The sequence below is a fragment of the Conger conger genome, chromosome 7 (genome assembly GCF_963514075.1).
Source record: "Conger conger chromosome 7, fConCon1.1, whole genome shotgun sequence".
Lineage (NCBI taxonomy): Eukaryota > Metazoa > Chordata > Actinopteri > Anguilliformes > Congridae > Conger > Conger conger.
Genome location: NC_083766.1, coordinates 30,572,038 through 30,595,154, shown reverse-complemented (window position 1 = coordinate 30,595,154; position 23,117 = coordinate 30,572,038). Strand labels below are relative to the sequence as shown.

Sequence of the window (23,117 nt, the reverse complement as noted above, 5' to 3'; positions counted from 1 at the left end):
ATTATGACAGGAAGAGAAGTGCTATGGTCAGATGAAGTTTTGGCGCCATCCACATGTTTGGTGGCAAAAGAAGAATACGCCTCATACCTACTGTCAATCATTGGGGTGGGTCATTGATGTTTTGCTGCCAGTGGCCCAGGGGGACTATTTGAGATCAATTGAATAATGAATTCAACAAAGTACCAGGAAATAAAGTCTGCTTGTCTCTGCCATAAAACTGAGACAAAGGTGGATTTTCCAGCAGGAGAATGGCTCTAAACAAACTTCAAAATCCACACAGAAATGGTGAAGTGAAAACAACATCCTTGTTCTGCAATGGCCATCTCAGTCTCCACACTTAAATACCATCAGAAACCCATGGTCTGAACTGGAGAAGTATTAAATCAGGGGTGCCAATAATGGTTTTTGGAGAAATATTGTTTCATCTGAAAAAGTTTAATTTATTTATGAATAATGTATTAATAAAGCACAGTACTTTACACGTTTTGGAAAATAAAGTTTATTTAAATAACTCTATTTTTTAAAATTTTCTTACAATATTTCTAGTGCATATTCATCTAGGGTGACAATAATTCTGGACCTGACTGGATGTGTCACAGCTTTGACCAGATCTTTATTGATCAAAGAATTAACAAATATTTTATGATTATATTTTCTGAAGGCAATATTCATGAAGCCTTCTGCAGAGCAAATAAACTCACAAACACACACACAACTTTAACAGACTAAATTCTAAAATCGCGTTCACTTCAACTTTATTCTCAGTTCTCCTGTCATTCATTCATTAATTCCCCACAACCTATAGCTTAACCTTTTTTTTCGGATTTTTCCCATTTTCTCCCGATTTGGTTGCCAATTGTAGCCTATCTATTCCAATGACCCATGTTAAGCCTAGGATACACCGTTTACGACCCCGTCCCCCGATCGGGGCGCTGTTGTATACGTCGACAAGAACGGAAGGAGAATGATTCAACAAAGAACGCAGAGCAACATTTTTATTATATGCAGTAACACTAAAGGACCAGCAGTGGGCAATAACAAGCCAGACATTAACTCGTTCCTCACGCTCCAATGTTGTAGATGTGTGTGACAAACGGGGCAATTAACACTTGCACTAATATTGTATATATTATATTTCTAGCTAATTAAGGCACCGTTTGGTGGCTTCAGCACTAATATGTGAATATGTGACAAAGATGATGGCATGAGTAAAGATTAATCTCATCTTGTTTTATATTTTTCTGGTGCCCCGGAAACAGTCATGGGTCTTCTTGTGGATCTCAGCTTCAGCCACCATAGTGAATGCATCCTATTGCATGAACATGAATCACACACACACACATGCCCACACACACACACACACACACGCCCACATGCACACACACACACACACGCACACACACACACACATGTGCACACACACACACACACACATACATACACGCACACACAAACACACAAACACACACACACAAGTAGTACAGCAAACACTGTCAGCAGTTGAGCTTATTGTTATTTACATAACTAATTCTTTTTACATATCCAATGTACCTGTATATGTGATGTCAAAGGATTTTGTATGCAACAGGCCACAGACTACTAGAAAAATACCCTGCTAATTTTCCAATGAAAACACTTAGCCAATCCCTGCTAAAGAGATACAGCAGGAACTGTTCTCCTTTTCTATCCTAATAAATATTCGTAAGTAGGGTAGAGTTTACCTTTTATCTGAACATTTTCCAGCTAGTACAGTTTTACACACATTGGCAGTGATTTGTAGGTCACAGTTTCATGACAGAATAATATTTCCACTCACCTGCCTTCACTCGAATGCTGAAATTTAAATGACGCAACTGTCAAACTGAGGTTCTGAGCCATGTACTATATCCCATCAGTGAATATGTAGCCTGAGAGTAGATGCAGTTCCCACAGGACACAGGCACTTTGGTGAAGTAAGGTGAGGTTTACATAGGGGGAACACTTTAACAAAACATGGTGCCAAACACCTGCTAACAGCAATAGAATCAAACACAAAAACATTCCAAAAAAAGATTAACATTTTACCACAGCTCCCAAGCACTCCTTCTAGGCAAACAAAAAAGAAACACTACTGAATTACAGTCTCCAGTCCTCTGAAATGTTTTGTAAAAATGTTCATGGTAGGTATGGACAGTCTGTGAATGTGGTTCCACTGGATGGCGTCTGTGTTCTTCCCGGGGCTTTTCTGTGGCTGTGAGACGAGGCAGAATTCATCAGATGCTTTTCTCCACAAGGGCTTTGCTGCTGCCTCACAATCCCAAGCACTGTGGGCCAGACCAGAACAGACCAGGGCATATGTCCATAGCCTTTTACCCCCTCCTCTACTTCTGTCAGTATGCTCTGAACAACAAGCATGAACAGAGGAGGGGGGGGGGCAGAGAGCGAGGGAGAGAGTGTGTGTGTGTCAGAGAGAGAGAGAGAAAGAGAGAGAGGGAGAGAATGTGTATGAGAGAGGGAGAGAGAGGGAGGGAGGGACAGAATGCCAGCTAGCGCACTAGCTTGTTAGCGTTGGCCTGGCTGTTCTTTGGGAAATCAGCACTGCAGTGGTCTGCTGAAATAAGGATGGATCAGCTGTTGAGAAAAGGCAAAATGACTCTGCTTCTAACAGTGGTGCTAACTTACAGAAAGCTAGCGTGCCCACTGCTACTGCCAACACCGGTCAGCACTCTCTGACTGCTCTCTGAGACACTGCTTGTAAGGGCAGCCAGGACGAGTGGATGAAAACGAGATGGGCGATCACTGGTTTAGCGAGCAACCTTCCCCCTACGTTGGAGGAAAGTACAGCGAAGGCTAAGTCAGGGCTACTTGCACACACATTACTGTCATCCTCTAGGCACTTGTAAACTTTGGGTTGTCTCTGAGTGTATGTTAATGTCCATGGCCAAACTGACGTCTGAAGGTGTTAGAGTTCTGTCCCTGAGCAGGGCTAGGAGCTGGCGTGTCTCGGCGCGTCACTCGAAGCGACGCAGGTGGTTGTACATGGACTGGACGTAGGTGAAGACGCACATGGGGTCTGGTTTGCGGCCCATGACCATCATGTCCTCCACCTCAATGAGCCGGTCGCAGCCCGCCTTGTCCCTGGGGCACATGGAGAGGAGAGAGAGAGCGTGAGGGGGATCTCTTCCTGTCAATAAGCAAACAGCGCACGCCAAGCCACCCCATTCTTACTGAAACCACAACCGTTAGTTTCATTAGTATATATTCTATGAATGCTAATTTCAATAAGAGAAAAGTATTTATCCTATCCTAATATGTTTTAAGGGCACTTGTCAGTCAGGGCTCTGGGAATTATTCTAACCCCCCCCCCCCACACCCACCCCCTACAAGGCAAAAGGAGTTGAATCTGGTTAGGTATACCAAGATGGGAAGAAAACGGAGAAAGCATATTTTGTATTTTTGTCAAATATGGAAAAAGTTCACATAAGGAAAGAAGCTATATTTGTCCATATATACAGTCTGTGAGTGACATCATGCACATATGCCTGAGGGGTTGGAAAATGCACAGCTGTTTATGCATGTCTATGAATGCATTTACAATATGTACGATGCAATGTTTGTATATATATAAGTGGTGTGCATGTGAATTTGCTTGAGACAGCGATAAATAGAATGTCAGAAAAGGAGAAAAACTTTGAGATGTATAATTGTGCCAAGTTACTGTGAACTGGTGGAGTTTGAGCAGTTTTTCAGAGTAGTATGATATCAGAGTGTTGGAATGTCAGACATAGATGAGGGGGCGGAGTCCGATGGGGGAGAGAGAAGGAGACGTGGTACTGGGGGGAAGGGGGGGTTAGGGTTCTAGGGTAGACTAGGGACGTGGAGAAAGAGCTGGAATTGTGTGACATAATCTCCTTTGTCTCTTTTGCTCACTTGTTGAGTGAAGAAATATACATGCACACACTGACACTGACACACATACACACACACACAGGCACACACACACACACAGGCACAGTGCTATAACATTGTGTGACTTCAGCTGCAATTGCAGCAAGTCTGACAGCTCAGTTATGGTCTTTCAGTTTTCATCATGAACACACTGCTATGAGACGTACAATGCTATAAAAGAACGCAACTCAAGTGTGTCCAAAGTCATAAAAACATGAATACTAGCAATATGTTTATATTGGACCAGTAGGGTTACGGTCACGTAAGACTTGGAGTGAGGTGCAGAACTGGGAATGATGCAATATGTAATCAGAGTGGCTGCTGCTGGCAATGACCTCACATTGAGGACTGATTGTGTGGGTGATTAATGCCAGCTTCAAACGGCCATTTACATGCAACCTCTTTAGAAAGCCCTTCTAAGGTTTAGAAGTGTTTCTAAGTGTTTAGATATGAGGAATAGTTTTTTATATAACATATATAAAAATGGCATGCCTAACAATGTTCCCTGGTCATGCTGATGTTCACGGTATAATTTGGGCTTTAGTTCCATATCACTGATCCCTGCAATACAATGCATAGAATGCTATATTTTATTTGAGTAGAGACAATACCAAGAGACATAGCATCATTACAGCCAGTTTACACCAGGTTCATGCAGCTGATGTTATGCATACAGAGATTATAGCTATTGCTGTTTAAAATATACACTATGTAAATAAAAGAACATTTAAATGTTCATCCCACCCACCAGAAGAGGACACCAGGACCCACCCAGCCCCACTTACTCTGCTGTGCCAAAGGCCACCTCAAAGTTGTGCTTGGGGTTGGTGGGTGTCAGTGCATTGTAGTCAAACTCGGTGGGGAAGAAGGAGTGCACCAGGGCGCAGAAAGCCATGCCATCGCTCCAACTGGACGAGAAGTTCTGGATGTCAATGTTCTGTGGGAGCGGCAGATGAGAGAAACAGTGAGTGAGAGAGAGAGGGTGATGGGGAAAGAGACAGAGAGAAAAAGAGAGACAGAAATTGAGTGAGTGAGTGAGAGAGGGAGTGAGAGAAAAGAGAGTTATGTTTTGTCATCTTTGGAGTGGAGACAAAATAAAATGTGGAGTCAAATACAGGAAGTGGAGCAGTAAAGTGAATTGGCTGCAGACTGTAGGTTCATAGAGCTAGCTCCCCTGGGCCCTCTCTGCATGGAGCGCAGAGTCACCATGGAGGAGGAAACCCTGCTCACTTTTCCCTCTCCACCCCTGGAGTCCACACAAGTATTTGAAAGCTATCACAATACACGGTAAAATGATCGGCGCTAATTCACCTCCAACAGAGTTTATGAGTCCAAGAGGGAGTAAATGGACTTTAATAGAGAACATTTCAGCTGTTGATTTAACACAGAACATTTTATTCTCTATACATCACTTGTACAACTAGTCGTTTTGTACACACACAGTATACATGTATAGTATGCAACTGTCTTTGCTCATCTTTTTCAAGCATGTGAATAATTGGAGGGCACTCCAAATTGACAGTAGTTTTGATTATTGGCCTCAAGCATGAAGCAGAACTAATTCAGTCCAAACATGGCTGCCTACCTACCCCAGGGTAAAACACTGTTTGCAGAGAACCTTGGGATTAGAACTGAATGTTCTTGAATGGCCTTGAATTGCACACTAAGAAGCTAGTCCAGTCTTGCTACCATCAGCTTATAAACATAACTAAAATAGGGTCATTTTATTGAGAGAAAGTAATCCATGCTTTCATCTCTCTTCATGGCTGGACTACAGGAATTCCATTTATTCCCCCCTAGCCAGCTGGTGCTAGGCAACTAATAAGAGCAAATAGGAGAAGTCATATCACACTGATTTTGGGTGTGTTGATTTCCTTGATTATTTTTAAGGTAAGACTTGGCATTGCTCCCAGTTACATTTTTGAACTTTCTAGATATCAAGTACATCTGTTCTCTGTACTCCTGTCTCAAGGCTTTAAAGGAAGCAGAGTGGGCTTTTCAGGGTAGAGCTCTCAGGTTCTGCAATGGAAAATTTCCCTTTTTCCTTTAAAAGATTTTACAAATTTTAATTGTATGAGTGTCAAAGTGTCCCTGAGGAAGACACCTCACCCCTAATTGCTCCCAATGAGCTGGTAGGTGCCTTGCATGGCAGCCTTTCAGCTTTGGCATGTGAGTGTGTGTGTCAAAGGGTGAAAGAGAGGGATTAATTGTGAAGCGCCTTGGATGAAAGCGCCATATAAATGCAGTCCATTCACAATTTACAGCTTGCAGACTAAACTCCCTTTGTGCAAACCAATATATGATATTGCTACCTGAGCCCAGGTAATGTGCAGTACCTGGTATCCAATGGTTTTGGACCGGCACCACTCCAGGAGGATCTGCTTGATGCTGCTGGCGCTGGACACCCCAAAACTTTGAGAGCGTTTCAGTTTGGGCTTGGAGTCCATGGCTTTAGGCCTGCACAGGGGTTGAGGGACACAATCAGTGCTGGGCTCATCAAATGGCAAAAGGTCAGATTAAACAGAGCGGCAGAAGAATAAGCCTGAGGAATGAGGAAGGGGAAGGAATTATCAAAGCGCCTAAAATGAGGAACGGCACAACCAGGAACAATGTATAAACGGAAGAGAAGGGAAGAATTTGAGTAGGGAAGAGTTGATGAGTAGAAGGATGCAGATGGGTTTGGGGAGGGGGCAAATACATTAGGACAGATGGTGTCAGGGTAGGGTGGGGTATGTGTGTGTGTGAGTGTGTGTGTGTGGAAGATGGAAGATGGCAGTGTGTATGGATGCAGGGGGGGTGTAGGGGGTAGGGTAGGAGGCAGGTTGGTGTATGGAAGGGGGTGCGGTAAAGTATGTGTAGAAGGGGGCGGGGTCTGGGGTAGAGTATGTGTAGAAGGGGACGGGTCTGGGGCAGCATATGTGTAGAAGGGGGCGGAGTCTGCAGTAGAGTATGTGGAGAAGGGGGCGGGTCTGGGGCAGCGTATGTGTAGAAGGGGGCGGAGTCTGCAGGAGAGTATGTGGAGAAGGGGGCAGAGTCTGGAGTAGAGTATGTGGAGAAGGGGGCGGAGTCTGGAGTAGAGTATGTGGAGAAGGGGGCGGAGTCTGGAGTAGAGTATGTGGAGAAGGGGGCGGGTCTGGGGCAGCGTATGTGTAGAAGGGGGCGGAGTCTGGAGTAGAGTATGTGGAGAAGGGGGCGGAGTCTGGAGTAGAGTATGTGGAGAAGGGGGCGGAGTCTGGAATAGAGTATGTGGAGAAGGGGGCGGGGTGAGCCGTACTTGCTGGGGTCGGAGTCCAGCTTCTCGAAGAGGGAGCGGCGTGCCTGAGCTCCAATGGAGCGGGGCAGCGTCTGTGACCTCACTAGCTCCCGCCTCCGTTCCACACCCCGCCCAAAGGCCATCGGCGCACCCACATCCCCGTCCCTGCAGAGAGGCAATGAGCCAAATTACAAAACCAGAGTGACCATTACTTCATCCACTGTAGGCTGTGACATTTTTATACATGGGGACTGTAATCAACATAAAGCATTTACATTACCCTGAATCAGATACGAGAGCATCCCCTCCACATGCAAATGATTCATGGTTTCATTTCTCAATTAATTAAGGGTTCATCGTTTGTGTTATTAATAAATTGCATTTACAGTAGATTATTAGACATTCCTGTTTTAGGAGCTGCAGGGAAATTGATAGGAATGATGATAGAGAAATCTCCACCCCAACACCAGCAATATAATAATCTCTACCCCAGCACCAGAGATAGAGGAATCTCCACCCCAGCACCAGAGATAGAAGAATCTCCACCCCAGCACCAGAGATAGAGCAATCTCCACCCCAGCACCAGTCTTGGATCTGTATGGGGTTTTCTCTCCACAGAATCACTCACCTCTCTGTATTGGCTGAGCCAATTCCTGAGTAACTCACTGTCTTGGAAGGTGCCGAAGAGGCCTTATCTGCAAACAACAAAGCAGAGAGTGTGCAATGTAAAGGAGAGATAGACGGGCAGACATACAATCAAGGAGTCACACAAAGAGAGAGAGAGAGAGAGAGAGAGACAGAGAGAGAGAGGGATAAAGAGTGACAGAGAGTGAGAGAGAGAGAGAGAGAGAGAGAGAGAGAGAGAGTAACCCCAGCTAGCAAGCATACAGTTTGACAGCAATGCTCTTACCTGGGATCTGAGGGGAACCCATCGCTCGGATGGGACTTGGGGCCCAAGTCTTCACTGTAGGTGCTGAAACACATAGTTAGGCAGGTGTAAGAATAGGAAGAAGAAGAAGAGGCAAGCAACCCATATTAGATATGAAACACATGTATTTGTAAATATAGTCCCTCCTTGCATACAATTAAATATCATGATAGAGAGATGGACAGAAACAGAGAGAGCGAGAGATCAAAAAAGAGAATGATAATGTGCAACAAGAGGTGAAAGTAATGTAAGACCATTGGCTCGCATACTCTTTCTCTCACCTGGTATGACAGGAGTCTCTGACACAGTTTGGGGTGGCGTGTCACTCGTTGAATGGCTGGGTGGCTGCACCTCTGTCGGAGCCGAAGGCGGGGCTTGAATAGGACTGGTTGGAGACTCTTGGCTTTTAGTTACTGAGGCGACAGAGGATTCGGCCATTTTGGTTGTGGCGGTGATGGGCAGGTGTGGCCTCACCATGGACATGGGGGCTATATGCTCTTGGGGGACATCAGTATGAGGCGATCTCACTTCTGCAGGCAGGGCAGAGCTCTCTGATTGGATGAGAAGGGAAACAGAAGGGGGTCTAACATTCACTGTGATTCATCACATCCTTTTATTCCTCGCTAGCACCACAGTTGTGTAGTCCTACTTCTACAAATAGCACATTTGAATTTGTGCACTCTCAGAAATAAAGTAACAGTCGAGGTACATTTTTGTTCTTCAAGGGTCACATTTCACAACTGTAGCCTGGATGTAATGTAATGTTCTCTTTGGGTACAAATGAGTATGTTTTCCAAGCAGATACAAATGAATTACTCTATATTGCTGGCTAGGGCCTTTATGTACCTTTAGGGTACTGCCCCTAAAGGACCTTTTTAGGCCCTTTGCATACCTTTATTTCTGAGAGTGTGTGCATGGTGAGCATAGCATGAGACACGGTGTCTGTGCTGATACCTGATGCAGGCTGGTGCCCATTTTGTACCACTACAGGGGCAGGGGCAGGGGCTGGGGCTGGATCTACCTCAATGGGCTCATCCCGATCCACACTCTGAAACATGAAGACACGCATCACGATGAGAAACTTGAAGCAAACACAGTTCTGTCAGGGCAGCGCACCATGGAATCTGGCACTATCATGACACGTTCCTCTACTGGAACAGACGTGAAAAAGGACACAATATTCTGTCATGTACATTCACATTCACAACATTCTATGACTTTCTACAAACCAGCTCATATCAAACCTACAAATGTACATAATAATATGACCATGGCAAGCTTTTATAAAATATTTGACTTTTCTCAGTTACAGCTCCTCATCTCTTCCCTCTCAGCAGCCATGTTAAGCAGATGTCCCAGGTGCTTCGGAGAAAAATCTCATTGGCTCCTGCTGTTCTATCTGGGCATCAAAAACCAGCTGAACTAAATCTATGTCATCATGTGTAGCTTTGTAGTTGCATATCTGGACCTTAAAGGGTTAAACCCATCACGTGAATTACCCTATCCCTGAGCAAGATGCTTTGAATGAATTCAGTAAACAACCAACTGTATAGTTTATCACAACAGATAAACATTCTGGTACCGCGTGTGCTGATGAACACCATTTGCTTAGCCCCGGGCACTAGCACCTGGCCCCATTTGTATGAGAATGGCTTGTTCAGCCAGCTGAGTTCCCACAAAAGCCATCTTAACCATTGAGCGACAGTAATTAGTTAGCATTAGCACCACTCGAGTTAGCATTAGCACCACTTGAATAATCTCTCACTGTATCTGCGGGCATGGGCCGTTTTCCTTTCCCGGTGAGCAATGTTGGGATGTTCCAGAAACAAATGAGATAAACCCACATGCAAAATGAAAGCTTAAGTTTTCAAAGCACCGGCTGAATTGAATCAATCAATCGGGTATCGTGCTGGTACCGTAAGCTAATGCAGGCTTGGACACGCACTGTAAACAGATGTGAAACTAGTGGCGTTTCCCGTCACTGACCTCTCTGTGCTAGGCTAAACTCAGCATCCCTTTATCCTTTATTTATGAAGGATAAACATCTCCTTCACGGGGCTCAGGAGGGATGAGTAAATGTATAGATTTGTTTTTGTTTTTCCAGGCTGGGAGGGGAGACATAACGGGTGTATGTGTACGTCAGGCAGGGGAAACAAAGCTCTCGCAAGGACCCGCAGGGACTGCCACCAGTATGGCCTGTGTACCTACACAACAAAATTCCTAGCATTAAATCAACTCAAGCAGTGTTTAAACTGGAACCATATGTACACTCATAGGAGTCCAAGGTACTGTACACAACAGGCATTTTGCTGTGTACTGACTTAATCTGTCCCTAAGCAATCTATCAAAAAAAACAAATACAGTATTTGTGTCATTATGGGAGGTTGAGCAGGAGAGGGGTGCAGAATTTCAAGGCATTTTGTAAAAAAAAAAGAAAAAAAGACCATCTACACGACTCACTGTAAAACTAGTGTAGTTGCTCCGATTGAAATGTGTGTTTTTTAAGTAGTTGGACACATGTGAACGCGAGATCAGTCCTCAGTGAGTGACGCTTACGCTTGATATGCGAGACCCCACTGTGTGGAGTACAATCTAACGGTCCTTTAGCCATCTTGGCTCCAGGCTCCTGTCAGTGGCACCTCATAGAGGGCTTTAGACATGCCAGGCCTGGAAAAGAACTATCATGGCGTGAGACCATGTGACCTTTCCCGTGGAGAGGTCGAATGAGAGAGGGACTGCTGCCGGTAAATGAATCATCCTCCCTGTAGCCCCACAGAGCAAAATGTCCAGTATAAAATGGACTCTGACATAACACATTCTACCCTAATAGAGTACATGCAGTCTCGTATAAACTGTTAGAGTTGATTTAACCATGAAAATTGTGCTGCTTATTCATCACAAAAGGCTTCAGTTCTCAGGGGGAGAGTCACAAAGGGGTCACAGATTTTCCAAAGGGCGCATTCAAAGGCTGGTATTTTGGTATTTAAGTGCCTCAAATCGCTCTTGCCGCCGGGACTGTGAAGCCAGTGAACTTTACACAAATGGGGGACTCCATTTTCATGAGAGGAAAAGATCTGAGTTCCACCTCTGGCCCATCAAATTTAAGATAAATGATAAATGCATCGCCCCGTATTGAACATGGCCTTAATCTGTCCTCTGTCATTACTCTACATAACATTTTATTTAGACTCTTTTATCCAAAGCGGCGTAAACAAGATAGATAGGCCAAGTCTGTAACTAATATAAAAAGACATCTACAACTTCAGGAACTACAGTACAGAGACAAATACAAATTCCTAGATTAAGGTTCAAAATGCCAGGGCTAAAGATAGACAGGTGACAGTAGATTAGGGGACTCCTGCAGAGGAGCATTACACTCATCATATGAATATTATTGCTCTGTCTCGTCTCAGAACTGAGGTGAAGAGCAGCTCTCTGGGCAGAAGAGGCCAGGGCTGTTAAGATCTATTTTTGATTTGCGTCGCCACTCACCTCCCCTCCCTGAGAGACAGTAGTCCTCTGTGCTTCCTTATATAGGCCCAAATAAGCACACCTGTATCCATGACGACCAAGCAGCCAAGGAGCAGAGGCCCCTCGTGTAGTCTTAAATCAACTCTAACAGAGCGAGAGTCCAACAGGGGCCAAATACACTCTGTGAAACACAGTGTATCAGAGTTCATCTTCCACTCAAGTCTTTGCTGTGTAGAATATCCTACTCTTTTGTAGCCTACCTCACTGTTGTTCTTTATTTTCACAACTTGGGAAACTCATTCTATTGTACTGCAGGATAAATAAATCAAATCAAATCATATTTTGGCTCTAGATCATTTGCTGCTGTCACACGTAACATGCACGTGCACTGCTTATGCCCCCAAAACGAATTCACATCATTTTGACAAGGTGGACTCAAGTGGATCCAAAGGTTTGTTCAAGAGTGTCATTTGAGAATGGCCCTTGCACATACTATTCCCAAAACAACCTTGTATTTTGTGTCAATGTTCAGATCCAGACACATTTTGCCAAGTAAGAAGATCCGCTTTGACCCATCACACAACAAACATTTGTTTTGGGAGCGTCAATGCTGTACATGACAACTATGCACTATTGACACTCTCAAAAATAAATTATGGGATCCACGTGGATCTGCACATCATAAAAACATTGACACGGTGACAGTTAGAACAAAGTCTCTGAACGCAGTGAGCTCTGATCTGGTGTGAGGAGGAGCCCTCCAGGGCAGGAGACCCTAATACAAGGCTGTCATGGACACAGGGGTGATTATTTAGGCTTATATAAGGAGGCACTCAAGATTAAAGGGTTTTTGGGTTGGGGAGATGCAATGAATCATTACCATGTAAAGCTCTGTGTACTTTCCTGCCATATTTGATCCCTGCTTTGGAAGGTCTCAGAGATCCAGTATGTATAATCTATGCTTGGTCAAATTCATGCACACTTCCATGCATACACAGACACACAAGCACATGCACTCACACACACACACTCACACACACACACACAGATTCACACTCACACACACACATACAGGCACACACACATACACACTCAAACTCAAACACAAACACAGATGTGTACAGATGTGCAAGTGAATGGGCAGCGCATTCCTGCCAGAGCAGAGCAGGTTTTACGGTTGCCAGGGGGAACAGCCGGGTGGCATCAGTTCTCAAGAATGTGCACTTAGGGAAGGGATCGGCCTGGGGCGGGTGGTGTGACGGGAGAGGGGGGCCAAATGTGAGGATGTAACAGCTGGCTGGGGGAGACAGAAGTCACTCTACTCTGCGTATAACTGACCGGTCAACGTGTCACACAGTCCACCCAGCCCTGCTGCAGTCACAGACTGACAGAACATTTCTGCCCCAATTTCACATATGCCCCCCCCCCTCCACTTCTACAAGGCCACATAAAAACCCTGCTTTTCTACTTGAAGAGCAAATCCCTGAAACCTCAGAGAATGCGTCATCGGATCATCCTCTGGGAACATTAGAAGCTGAAGACAGGGGAAACTGCTGGGTCTGTACGTTGGCTCAGAGTGGACACACTTCAACAATGCCCAATTACACAGCGCAGCACTTTTGAAATGTTTCCTGTATTTTTAATTCATGTGTACTTCACTTGATCTCATCACAGATTGGATGATGGAGTTCTGAGATCAAGCTTTGTCCTACCGCCACTGAAATGCACCTTTAAGAACATGAGAACAAGAGATCGCCCTCCCTATTAAACAATAAAGTGGAACGCTATCATTTCCCTTTAGAGAGAAGAAAAACAGAACGGAGGCTATACCATTCCTCAGTCCTGTGGGGTTACATTGTGAGGACCCAAAAGTATATCTTTATTTTATTTTAACATGGGAAATGGTTCGTGGTTAGATTAAGGTAGTGCCAGGACAGCATTTTCAGTGGGATTTACGGACCTCCTGCTGTCTACCGGACGACATTTGAGCTAGGCTCTTCCTGTAGCGTAAGGGTCGTGAAACAGAGCTCTGACACGGGGGGGATGTCATAGGACTCACTTGAAGGGGACACTGACGTCTCACCAAAGTGTAATGTCAGTGTCAGGTTTTGGGAGGGGGAGGGCGGGACAAAATGTCCTTGCAGGCAGCTCTCCTGCACGACACAGGATATATAAATAACCCTGTGACTGAAAGTAATATTCACATTTTCCATGTATCGCTCATTAATCTCCGTGGCTCCGGGGTCTCCAACACAGCAAACACAAACAAACATACACTCTCCAACACACACACTGTGAGAAAGCTGCTTAGCTTTGTGTCCATGCAGGTAAAGCATCCAGGGCATTAAAGATAAGCTGCATCATGTACACATGTGCACACACACCTGCATGTACACACACACGCACACCCACATGCAAGGACACGCACGCACACACACCTGCACGCACACACACGCACGCATGTACACACACCCCCACACCCACATGCATACACAAGTCATTCATGTTATGACTGAAAGCTGGGACACTTTAAGGGACACTTTTTACATCTGCACTTTGCTTCCAGAAGTTGAGCTAAACCATGTTCACAAAGTGTTTGCAGTACGCATGCAAACTCGAAGACTCTAAGCCAAGATCTGCACAGGTCCACAAATCTTCTTAAATCAATTACCATGAACGAATCCAGATCCTGATCTCTATCTATCCCTCTCTCCTGAGTAACTGCTCTATCTATCCCTCTTTCCAAAGCAATCAATTAATGTACATGAAAATCTGACTGTATCCAATAAAGCTGCAGAGTGGGACCCTTCTCCCTAAAATGGCCAAGTGAGAGCTAGCGCACATAACCATCATGTGCATTTCAATCAAATCTGTAGCAGAGATTAGGGGAACAGTGATCCTCAGTCAGTATGGCCTCTGCACCTGCAACACAAGCAGGCTTGCGGCTCAGCGCACAGCACACGCTGCCTCCGGTGAAGCTATCGGTCTCAATGCTAACGCTAATGCTCAGGCCTCAACCTCGGCCTGGCTTTCATTTCAGAGACACCAGCTGCAGAAGACATCACCACACCCTGTCCCTCTCCCCATGTCTCCTCTCCCGAAAACAAGCAAATAAAATCCAAAAATAAAAAGGTTTCCACATCTCCGCAGTTGGGGTTGACTGGAACATATACCTTCTTTCCCCCAGTTGACCCCTAACCCCTGAGCTGACAGTCCCTAAATTAAAGCACGCAATAAAACGCAGAGCCGCCAAGACCCCGGCGACTCCCTGTGGGTCTAATACAAGCGATCTGTGAAATTAGAAAAAAAAGAAAGAAAGTAAGTGTAATTTTTCCCATCCTTCCGTCGTCTGGCCCAGACAAACCCTCCTTCGCTCTCCCAGCTGACCTCTCGGTGACCTCTGAGCGGGAGAACAATGGGAGTCAGGAGGGGCGGCTGGCGAGGACATCGTCAAAACGGAACGTTATTAACCCGTAACCAGGGAGACGCAAACACTCATTAGTATCCTGACAGACATTATCTGTCTGTTATTTGGAGACCTGGGGGCAGCTAGGTGTGGCAACTGTCTGGAGAATTGGAGGGTCTATGGATTTTACTCGCTCTCCCACTACTTTCTCTCTCTCTCCCTTTCTCGCTCTGTCTGTCAGTGTGTTCTGCCATAGACAGTATTAATAGCCACTGCAAAAGGTTTTAGGTCTGGCCTTTCGTCTTCCAGGAATCCTCACGGCCATGCGTGGAGAGATTAGGCATTGAACTCTGCGGTGGGGTGGGGAGCAGCCGGCTCAGCTCTGGGTACAGAGGGGGCTCCACAGTGACAACTCTAAAAAGTCAATCCTTTTTTCAGAGTTGACTGAGAGAAGGCTCACACCAGCCATGCACACACACATACACGCGCACATGTACACCCACACATGCATGCATACACACACACGCACACACATATACAGACTCATGCACACCCCCCACCCCTCCACACACACACACACACACACACACACACTACACTCTAGGGATGTTGAAAATAAGTCTTTCTGAAGAACCTCTGCCGCTGTTTGTCTCTGTCTGTACCACGTGGCCTGTGAATGGTTTATAAACATGCAGTGGAAACTTGGCGTATTATTAGGACCCATTTCACATTAGACCAAGCCCATATCCCCACATAGATGCTTCCAGAAAGTGTTCCTGGGATATCTCAGCAAGACCAAAAGTATGTTAACATGTTCTGTATGGCTGTGGATAAAAGTGAACATATTTCTTATATGTCTGTTCACACACTTGCCTGAAGCACATTTAGCTCAATTGGCTTAATGCGTTTTCTTTTATTTTTTCATTTTGTGATTTTGAGTGTCTAATTTCTTTGTCCCTTTGTGTTCTTTCCCTTTCTTGATGGGTGAATTCTCAATGTGGAGAGTGTCTTTAAATATTTATTAATTTATTAAAATCAATATAAGGTGTTTAGCTCATTTGAACCAATCATTTATAAATCCATACCAAGCTTTTTAACCATCATGGCTGCTGCACAACATAAGCCAGTGCGATTTCCTTGATAATTGTCAACTTGACACTTTTTAAATGAATCATTTTGTGAGCTACATTTCCTGTTCTGTCTGGCTGCTTGTTAACAGCGCGAGTCATTGACAGTTTTATGCTCCCAGAAAAGTTCCACAATGTACACTCCATGCCCTAAGATCTTAATCTCGACCCATCTCCTTGTTGCAACTTGTACTTGTGAAACTTGCAAGATATGTAGGTAGGCTGTTATTATTGGTGGAGGATTTTAAAGGTCAGTTGTAGGTTTACAGAGGGAAAATGATGTACAGACCCAACAAGGACAAAATGGTGGCCAGAACCAGGAAAGGTGGGGTTAAGTACAGCCAGGAGAAACGAGCCATTGAATTTGGATTTGGCCCTTTGTTCCCAATGAACTTTCTCTGAGAAGTATTTGACAGCATTGTAAGGTCTGCTCTGCAGCTGCTTATAACTAAGAATTGGTAACTGACGCCGCTGCCAACATTCTCCCTTTAGAACACAAAGTACGTGTGCGCGCCGGGTGGCGGAAATCATCAAATCAGTTTTACTTGAGCATTTGTGGCACATGGTGGCCATAAAGCCACCCTAATTTGGTAGGGTATGTGCAAGAGCGATAGTTAATGACCTGCTCTGTGAGCCAGCTGCTTTGTGTTTAGCATACATCACAGTCATTCATCAATGGAAGGTAAAATGTGAAGGAGTCATGGGGCCTCAAACAGTTTAAGGCTGTAATGTGGGACATCCAGGTTATTATGGGCTGTTAGTAACCCTAGTTACTGATCGGCTGGGTTGGAATGGTTAAAACATAAAAGAATGTGCAAGCAAAATTAGACTCATTTTCAGTGGGTTGGGGGAGGGGGGTTAGTGCTTAAACCCCCCCGCCCCCCGATATTTTATAAGCCCTTTAAACAGGCTACTTTTAAAAGCTGAATGATGGTGCCAGGGGTATGGTGGGTAAAATGAATACTTGGATATCCCAATAATAAATCATCACTGCCAAGAATAAAACAAAACTCCCCTTCAGGGGATAATTTGAACAATTCCATCTGCGGATCCACTCAAGTGGCCTTCTATCATGCACCATAGAACACACATGCTTGGGATAAACAGCTCCTTTTCAGTACACAACAACACAGGCACACTAAAGCAGGTAGACATGGTTCTTCAATGGTATTCACTATTCAAATCAATTACACATCATTATTAATTATACATTCATTTACCCCAAAACCATAACAACCCCCTTAATTTAAATTAAGTACCCCTTAAAAGGAAACCAAGATGTCTTAATGGTCCATTAATTCGTGCATTTAAAAAAGATCCATTAAAAGCACCATATTGCCTTATTGTTAATGGAAAGATTAATGCTTTTTTAAGGTAAAGAATTAAGGGGTCCTGTTTCCTAGTGATTATGGAGCGATATAATGGTAATTGCACAAAAAAAAGTGCAAAAGATTTCACAAGCCATGCGTTTCATAAGCTCGGGTTGTGCAGATTGCTGCGTTTACGGATGAACATCTGTTGCGTGCATCGAAATGCAGAACATAATTAATACGCACAGGAATAAAGGCAAGCCGGAATTCAGAACGGATGAAATCCAAGTCCTCTCTGTCTCTGCCTGGCCACCTCCAGATATGATATTTCACTTTACATCGACTCAAATGAACCTTAAACATTGTGTCAGCTCAGCTGGCAGGAGGCCCAATTCAGCCCTGTGACTGCCGCAACCCTACTGTGTTGTTACATTGACATGCTCATTTGTTTTTGACAGGGTAACATGGACATTAATAATCCCAGTTGTAAAATCAAGTTATGACCAGCTTAAAATACCAGCTACCAGCTGTTTCAAATCATAGCTTAAGCTGGTCAAACAATGTTGATAGAGCTGGTTAACCAGCTACTAGCTGCTACAAAACCTAGCTTGTGCTGTTTTATTTGGCAGGGACATCTCTGTAAATGTGCCAAAGTTAGCCAGACAAGCTAATTTTGATCAGTGTTTGAACTGTGGGATGAAACCAGAGCACCTGGAGAACATGCAAGGTCAACACAGGGAGGATCCAGGCCAGAAACGCACAACCTCCTTCTTGTGAGGCAACATCGGCAACCACTGCACCATCGTGCCACCCTTTGCCTGTTTGACTTGAGACTGCAGCTTCAGTTTGGATTCCTTATTTATTGCATGCATTTGTAAACTATGTTGATAGTCCTTCAAAGAGCAGTTCCTGGAATTCACCATCACCAATATCTTTTGTCATTTAACTACTAAATGAAAAGCACAAAAGTCAGTATATTGCTTCCTTCTGATTCTATTTAAATAAAGCAAACCATTTTTGATCCAGATAATACATCTATACAAAACCATTTCCATCCCAAACATTAGATGGAATTAAACATGAACCTGCTATACCATAGGTTCCACTGTACTAAGTGTCCTGAACCAACGAGGATAAAGTTGAGATTGAGTAATGTTGGGCTGTATGTGTGTGGGTGCTTGCATTTGCAGAGGTTTTGGAGCAAGCCTGTTACATCCCCCAACTAGCCCTGAAGCCTACAACACCAGCATGGTTTCCAGATTTCTGTGGAAAAAAACATATGCAGAACCACAACTGTAGGTTCCAGACGGGGGCTCCAGCAGCCTGCTCTCGCACGATGCGAGAACGTCCGTTTCTGCTTTCTGTGCGTGAGGGAGGAAGAGAGGCGGCTTTGTGCAAGAGTATTCTTGCATGCTCTGAGCACTGAATTGATTTTTCCTTGTTTGTGTGCACTCTTCCTTAAACTCTTCCCCTTTCTGCCATCTGCGTTTTCTCACTCTGAGTATAACCGCTCTGACGCAGTTTCCACAGGTCACACACACACACACGCGCACACGCACGCACGCACGCACGCACGCACGCATGCACGCACACGCAAGCACGCACGCACGCACACACTCTTATCTCTCCCACTGTCTCCCCTGCAGCTGTGCAGGCTCCAGAGCACAGCTGTAAAACACGTTCCCTGCAGGTTTACAGGGTGCTGCTGCTTTGTTATGGTACAGTAAAGTCACAGATAACCCCCTGACCCCCTCAGCCAGCCGTATACACTGACACTGACAAATGCCAAATGCCAACCTTTTACAGTAACAGGCAGCACGGCGTCCCTGATAACAGCGGAGGAATGCGCGGTGACTTTGGCTGTGCAGGTGTGGCCAGCCCGCGGGGGGGGGGGGGGGCGTGCGGCAGCAGACGCACTGAGAACTTAACTCTGCTGTGACCTGAGGATGAGAGGATGGAGAGGAGAGGAGAGGAGAGGGGTCCCACACAGGGGAGGCAGAGAGGGGGAGAAAGAGAGAGAGAGGGGAGAGAGAGAGGGGTCCCACACAGGGGAGGCAGAGAGGGAGAGAGAGAGAGAGGAGAGAGAAGGGGGGGTCCCACACGGGGGAGGCAGAGAGAGAGAGAGAGCAGGAGAGCGCAGGTGATAGAGAGAGAGAGAGGGTGAGAGAGAGAGAGAGGGAGAGAGGGGTTCCACACGGGGGAGGCAGAGAGAGAGAAAGAGAGAGAGGGTGAGGGTGAGAGAGGGTTTTTCTTTGCTTATCTTTTTCCTGATATATTGTTCTTTAAAGAGGAAATATTGGGGGCCTATGCGGGAGTAGGATCCTCCTCTGACCACTCACAAGCCCCCACATGGCCCGATCGTCTCAAACGACTCCTGGGAAAGACAACGGTTAAGAAAGAAAGATGATGCGGCAGGCGCATCACTGGGAGAAGGGGTCCGGCAGGGAGAGGAGACACACAGCAATAACACGCAGGGGAGGATTCATACCCCTGTCAATCTGTCCGCCTACACCTCCCTGTTCACAGAATCTGTGACCTGCTGAAATGGTCTCATTCCATTTTAATACATCGATGATAAATGTCCAGAATATGTAACCTATGAGTCATTTTAACTCACAGCCTCACAACCTTTTACTAGCGCGTATTCCAAGATATCGTCAACAGGAAAGGAACAGGTGCGGAAGTGTGGGCCCGGAGAGGGATGACGTCATCAATGCCTTTTTTTCTGTGTTCCCTTTTCCTTTTCACCGTGGTGAGACCTAACAGGCATCAGGCGCCCCAAACACAAGCTTGTAGGCGCTTCTCATTGGAATCTATGCTGTGCATGACTCATATTTACTATGGCTGGAACACCTTCACATTAACACACACTCTAGAGGTTTAGCCCCGAAAGACGAAGGTTTTCATTTCGCAATATATATACTTTTCCATTCTTAATTTGCACTTTTTTGCGACAACAGAAGGTTGCTCAGGGCCCATATTCATACAATTTTCATTATATAAGGGTCACAGTGTCCATTTTAAAGAGATGAAAAAGCATGAAAGGGAACACGTTCCCTGCTTATGGAGGATTTGGGTTTTGTGTGACCTTGCTGATATTTACTTATGAAAATGATGGTCTAATGGGAGAGCATAAATATGTTTTACACTAATTTGTCAAGGTAAATTAAATCATGTTTATAAGAGCGTGAGATTGTGTGTGTGTGCGTGTGTGTGTATTCTTATTTCTGAGAATACACCCGGCACCGATCGGAGTGACAGAAAGCAGCTGGGCTGGCAGAAATGTCTGGGTTTTTCAGCACAATAACAATGAGGGACTTCAGATGGGAGTTGGGAAAATCTAATCAAAGAAGGGTGAAAAAATGGAATCTGATCTCTGAACAATGGATGCATTGAGCATTAGACATGCAATTCATCTCACAATTCAAGAGACAGGGAAATAAAAACAAACTGAAGCAGATATCTGAAGTTTGAGCAGCTATAGTTACCCCACTATTTGGAATTATTGTTAGGTGCGTTGTTGAGTGGTCAAGTAATACCTGGCGTGAGAACTGTCAAAATTCAGCGGGAGTGAAAGAAATCTACCACCGCACCAGCCAACGACAATCAAATAATGAGAAGCACCTGCAGCATGTAACTGCTGAGGGAATAATGTCCTCGAGAGATGGTTAGCATTGACCCTGTGGCTAGGCTAAGCTCTCTCTGTGATGAGCCTTCTGGACTGTCTGTGCTCAAAGCACACAATAAACTTCAGATTTGAGGAAGGAGGAACTGCAGCCAGTACAATCAGAACCTACAAATAACCCCTAAAAAAAAACCTTTCCACTCATGCCGCAAGCCAAAGGGGGTCTTTTCAAAATCCCTGTACCACAAGCGAAAAATGGACTCCATGCTGCTGACTGACCAGTGACTGCCTATTAAACCTTCGCTTTCTCCTCCCCCACGTTCCACCAGCCCCATGTACTACAAAAACTCAGTCACACACAAATGTATCTGCACACACACACACACACACACACACACACATGCACACACACAGACAGAGACAGAGACAGACACACACACACACATACACACACATACACACACACAGACACAGACACACACACACACACAGAAGGCCCCCGAGCAGAGTTCCTGCAGTACTCACGCTGGTCTTGTTGAAGAGGGCGAAGGTGGCCCGGCTGGAGAAGCGTGTGGCAGTGGGGGAGAGGGCAGGGGCCGGGCTGGGCCCGGCGGAGACGCCCGGGGGGGTGGCGCTGGTGGGGGAAGCGGGCGAGTGGGTCCCCCGGTGGGAGCTGTGATTGGTCAGAGCGCTCCTGTCGCACACCGTGCCGGTCAAGGCCTCCAGCTGACGCGTGAGCGCCTCCAGCTGGCCGCGGAGCTGCCGGTTCTCCTGCTGGAGCTGGGACACGGCCCGGCCCAGGGGCCCGCTGGCCCGGCCCGCCTCGTCCAGCCGCTGCTCCACCCCCGCCTTGAAGGCGCCCACGTCCGCCCGGATCTCCCGAACGGCGTCCCGCAGGGTGGCCTCGTAGCGCCCCAGAGCCGCGCAGACGGTCTCGTCCTCGGGAGGAACGTCCGCGCGCTCCTTCAGCCGCCCGTCAGGAAGTCCCCCCATCTCTCCTAACACATCCATCTGTGACACCGCGCTCTCCCACACCTCAGTCCCGCTGTGCTGTCTTCTCTGGGTCTGTTCACTTCTCCTCAGGTTGTGTGTGTTTGGTGGGGCTGGGCTCAGCTGCTCCTGCCTCTATCAGAGAGAGGGGCGTGGGGTGGGTGCGGGGGGGGTTGTCAGGGGGTCTCGGGAGGTCCTTGGGAGGGACGCACTCACAGTCTGCAGGGGTGAGCAGAGCAGAGCAGTCAACCCTTTAAAATCCCATTGAACTGCGCGGAGGTCCCTCAGGAGAGTTCCACTGTCAGGGGCCGTGGCAAAAAGTCAACCACCCACTGCAAGAAGAAAGAAAAAAAGACACTTGAGAGGGAGGGCTTTAAAGAGCGGCAAAAGTCAAAAGTGCAATGAAAAATAGAATCTAAAAACACTGTCTTGATCTGAAAAATAGAATTGATTCACAAAAATGTGTTAACACTTTAACAAATTTTTAACAATTTTCATCTTTAACAATCTTGCAAAAACAATTCTCAATTATTTCCTCTTGAAAGAATAATATTTCAGGGAAAAGATTAGCAAAGAAAAAACCTTCAAGTCGAGCCTCACCACTGTCAGTCACCTTCAATCTGGGTTAGCAGTCCCGTCTGTGCACACAACCAAGGAGTTATGTGTGAGCCCATATGTGTCTGTGTGTCTCTCTTCTTGTGTGTGTGTGTGTGTGTGTGTGTGTCAATTGTAGTGACCTCCAGCCCACTTCACCTTCAGAGCTGACAGCCGTTCCAGTGTGTGTGTGTGTGTACGTGTGTTTGTGAGCATGTGTGTCTGTTCTCCCTGACAAGCTCATCTAAAGCTGAAGTCACGCAGGCAGGTTCATCTCTCTGTTCTGCAGAGGAGGGACGGAGGGGGGAGGAGGGAGAGAGGGAGGGAGGGAGAGAGGGAGGGAGAGAGGAGGGGCCAGTGTTCACCTCATTCCAGCCTGCTGTCAGCAGTTGGCAGGAGTTCTGCTTTTTTTGTTGTTTTTTCTCTCCTCCCAGATCTCCTCCTTCTCGTATATTGGCCTTACCCAACTGGCTCAACTTTTACTGG

The 23,117-nt window shown here is 45.9% G+C and overlaps 1 protein-coding gene across 3 annotated transcripts; it reads right to left on the bottom strand.

The window, feature by feature from the left end:
- Positions 1-968: 968 nt before the first annotated feature.
- smtnl (smoothelin, like) lies at positions 969-22,896 on the bottom strand. 3 transcript variants are annotated; one of them, XM_061249958.1, is made up of 10 exons: positions 22,620-22,896; positions 21,573-22,369; positions 9,063-9,156; positions 8,390-8,659; positions 8,091-8,153; positions 7,809-7,875; positions 7,202-7,345; positions 6,264-6,384; positions 4,713-4,864; positions 969-3,117 (listed from the first exon to the last, which is right to left on the bottom strand). In XM_061249958.1, the coding sequence occupies exons 2-10, from the start codon at positions 22,056-22,058 to the stop codon at positions 2,991-2,993; spliced, it is 1,524 nt and encodes a 507-aa protein (XP_061105942.1). In that variant the 5' UTR covers positions 22,059-22,369; positions 22,620-22,896; the 3' UTR covers positions 969-2,990. The 3 variants fall into 3 exon arrangements, with proteins under 3 accessions (XP_061105942.1, XP_061105941.1, XP_061105943.1); XM_061249957.1 differs by having other exon boundaries at positions 22,638-22,896; XM_061249959.1 differs by having other exon boundaries at positions 22,651-22,896.
- Between the last annotated feature and the right edge of the window lie 221 nt (positions 22,897-23,117).

Coding starts and splice junctions, on each gene's coding strand:
- smtnl (XM_061249958.1), bottom strand. CDS start 22,058: ATGGATGTGTTAGGAGAGATGGGGGGACTTCCTGACGGGCGGCTGAAG. Junction 7,346..7,808: donor GGCTCAGCCAATACAGAGAG/GTGAGTGATTCT, acceptor GCCTCTCTGCAG/GGACGGGGATGTGGGTGCGC. Junction 6,385..7,201: donor CTGGACTCCGACCCCAGCAA/GTACGGCTCACC, acceptor ACCCCTGTGCAG/GCCTAAAGCCATGGACTCCA.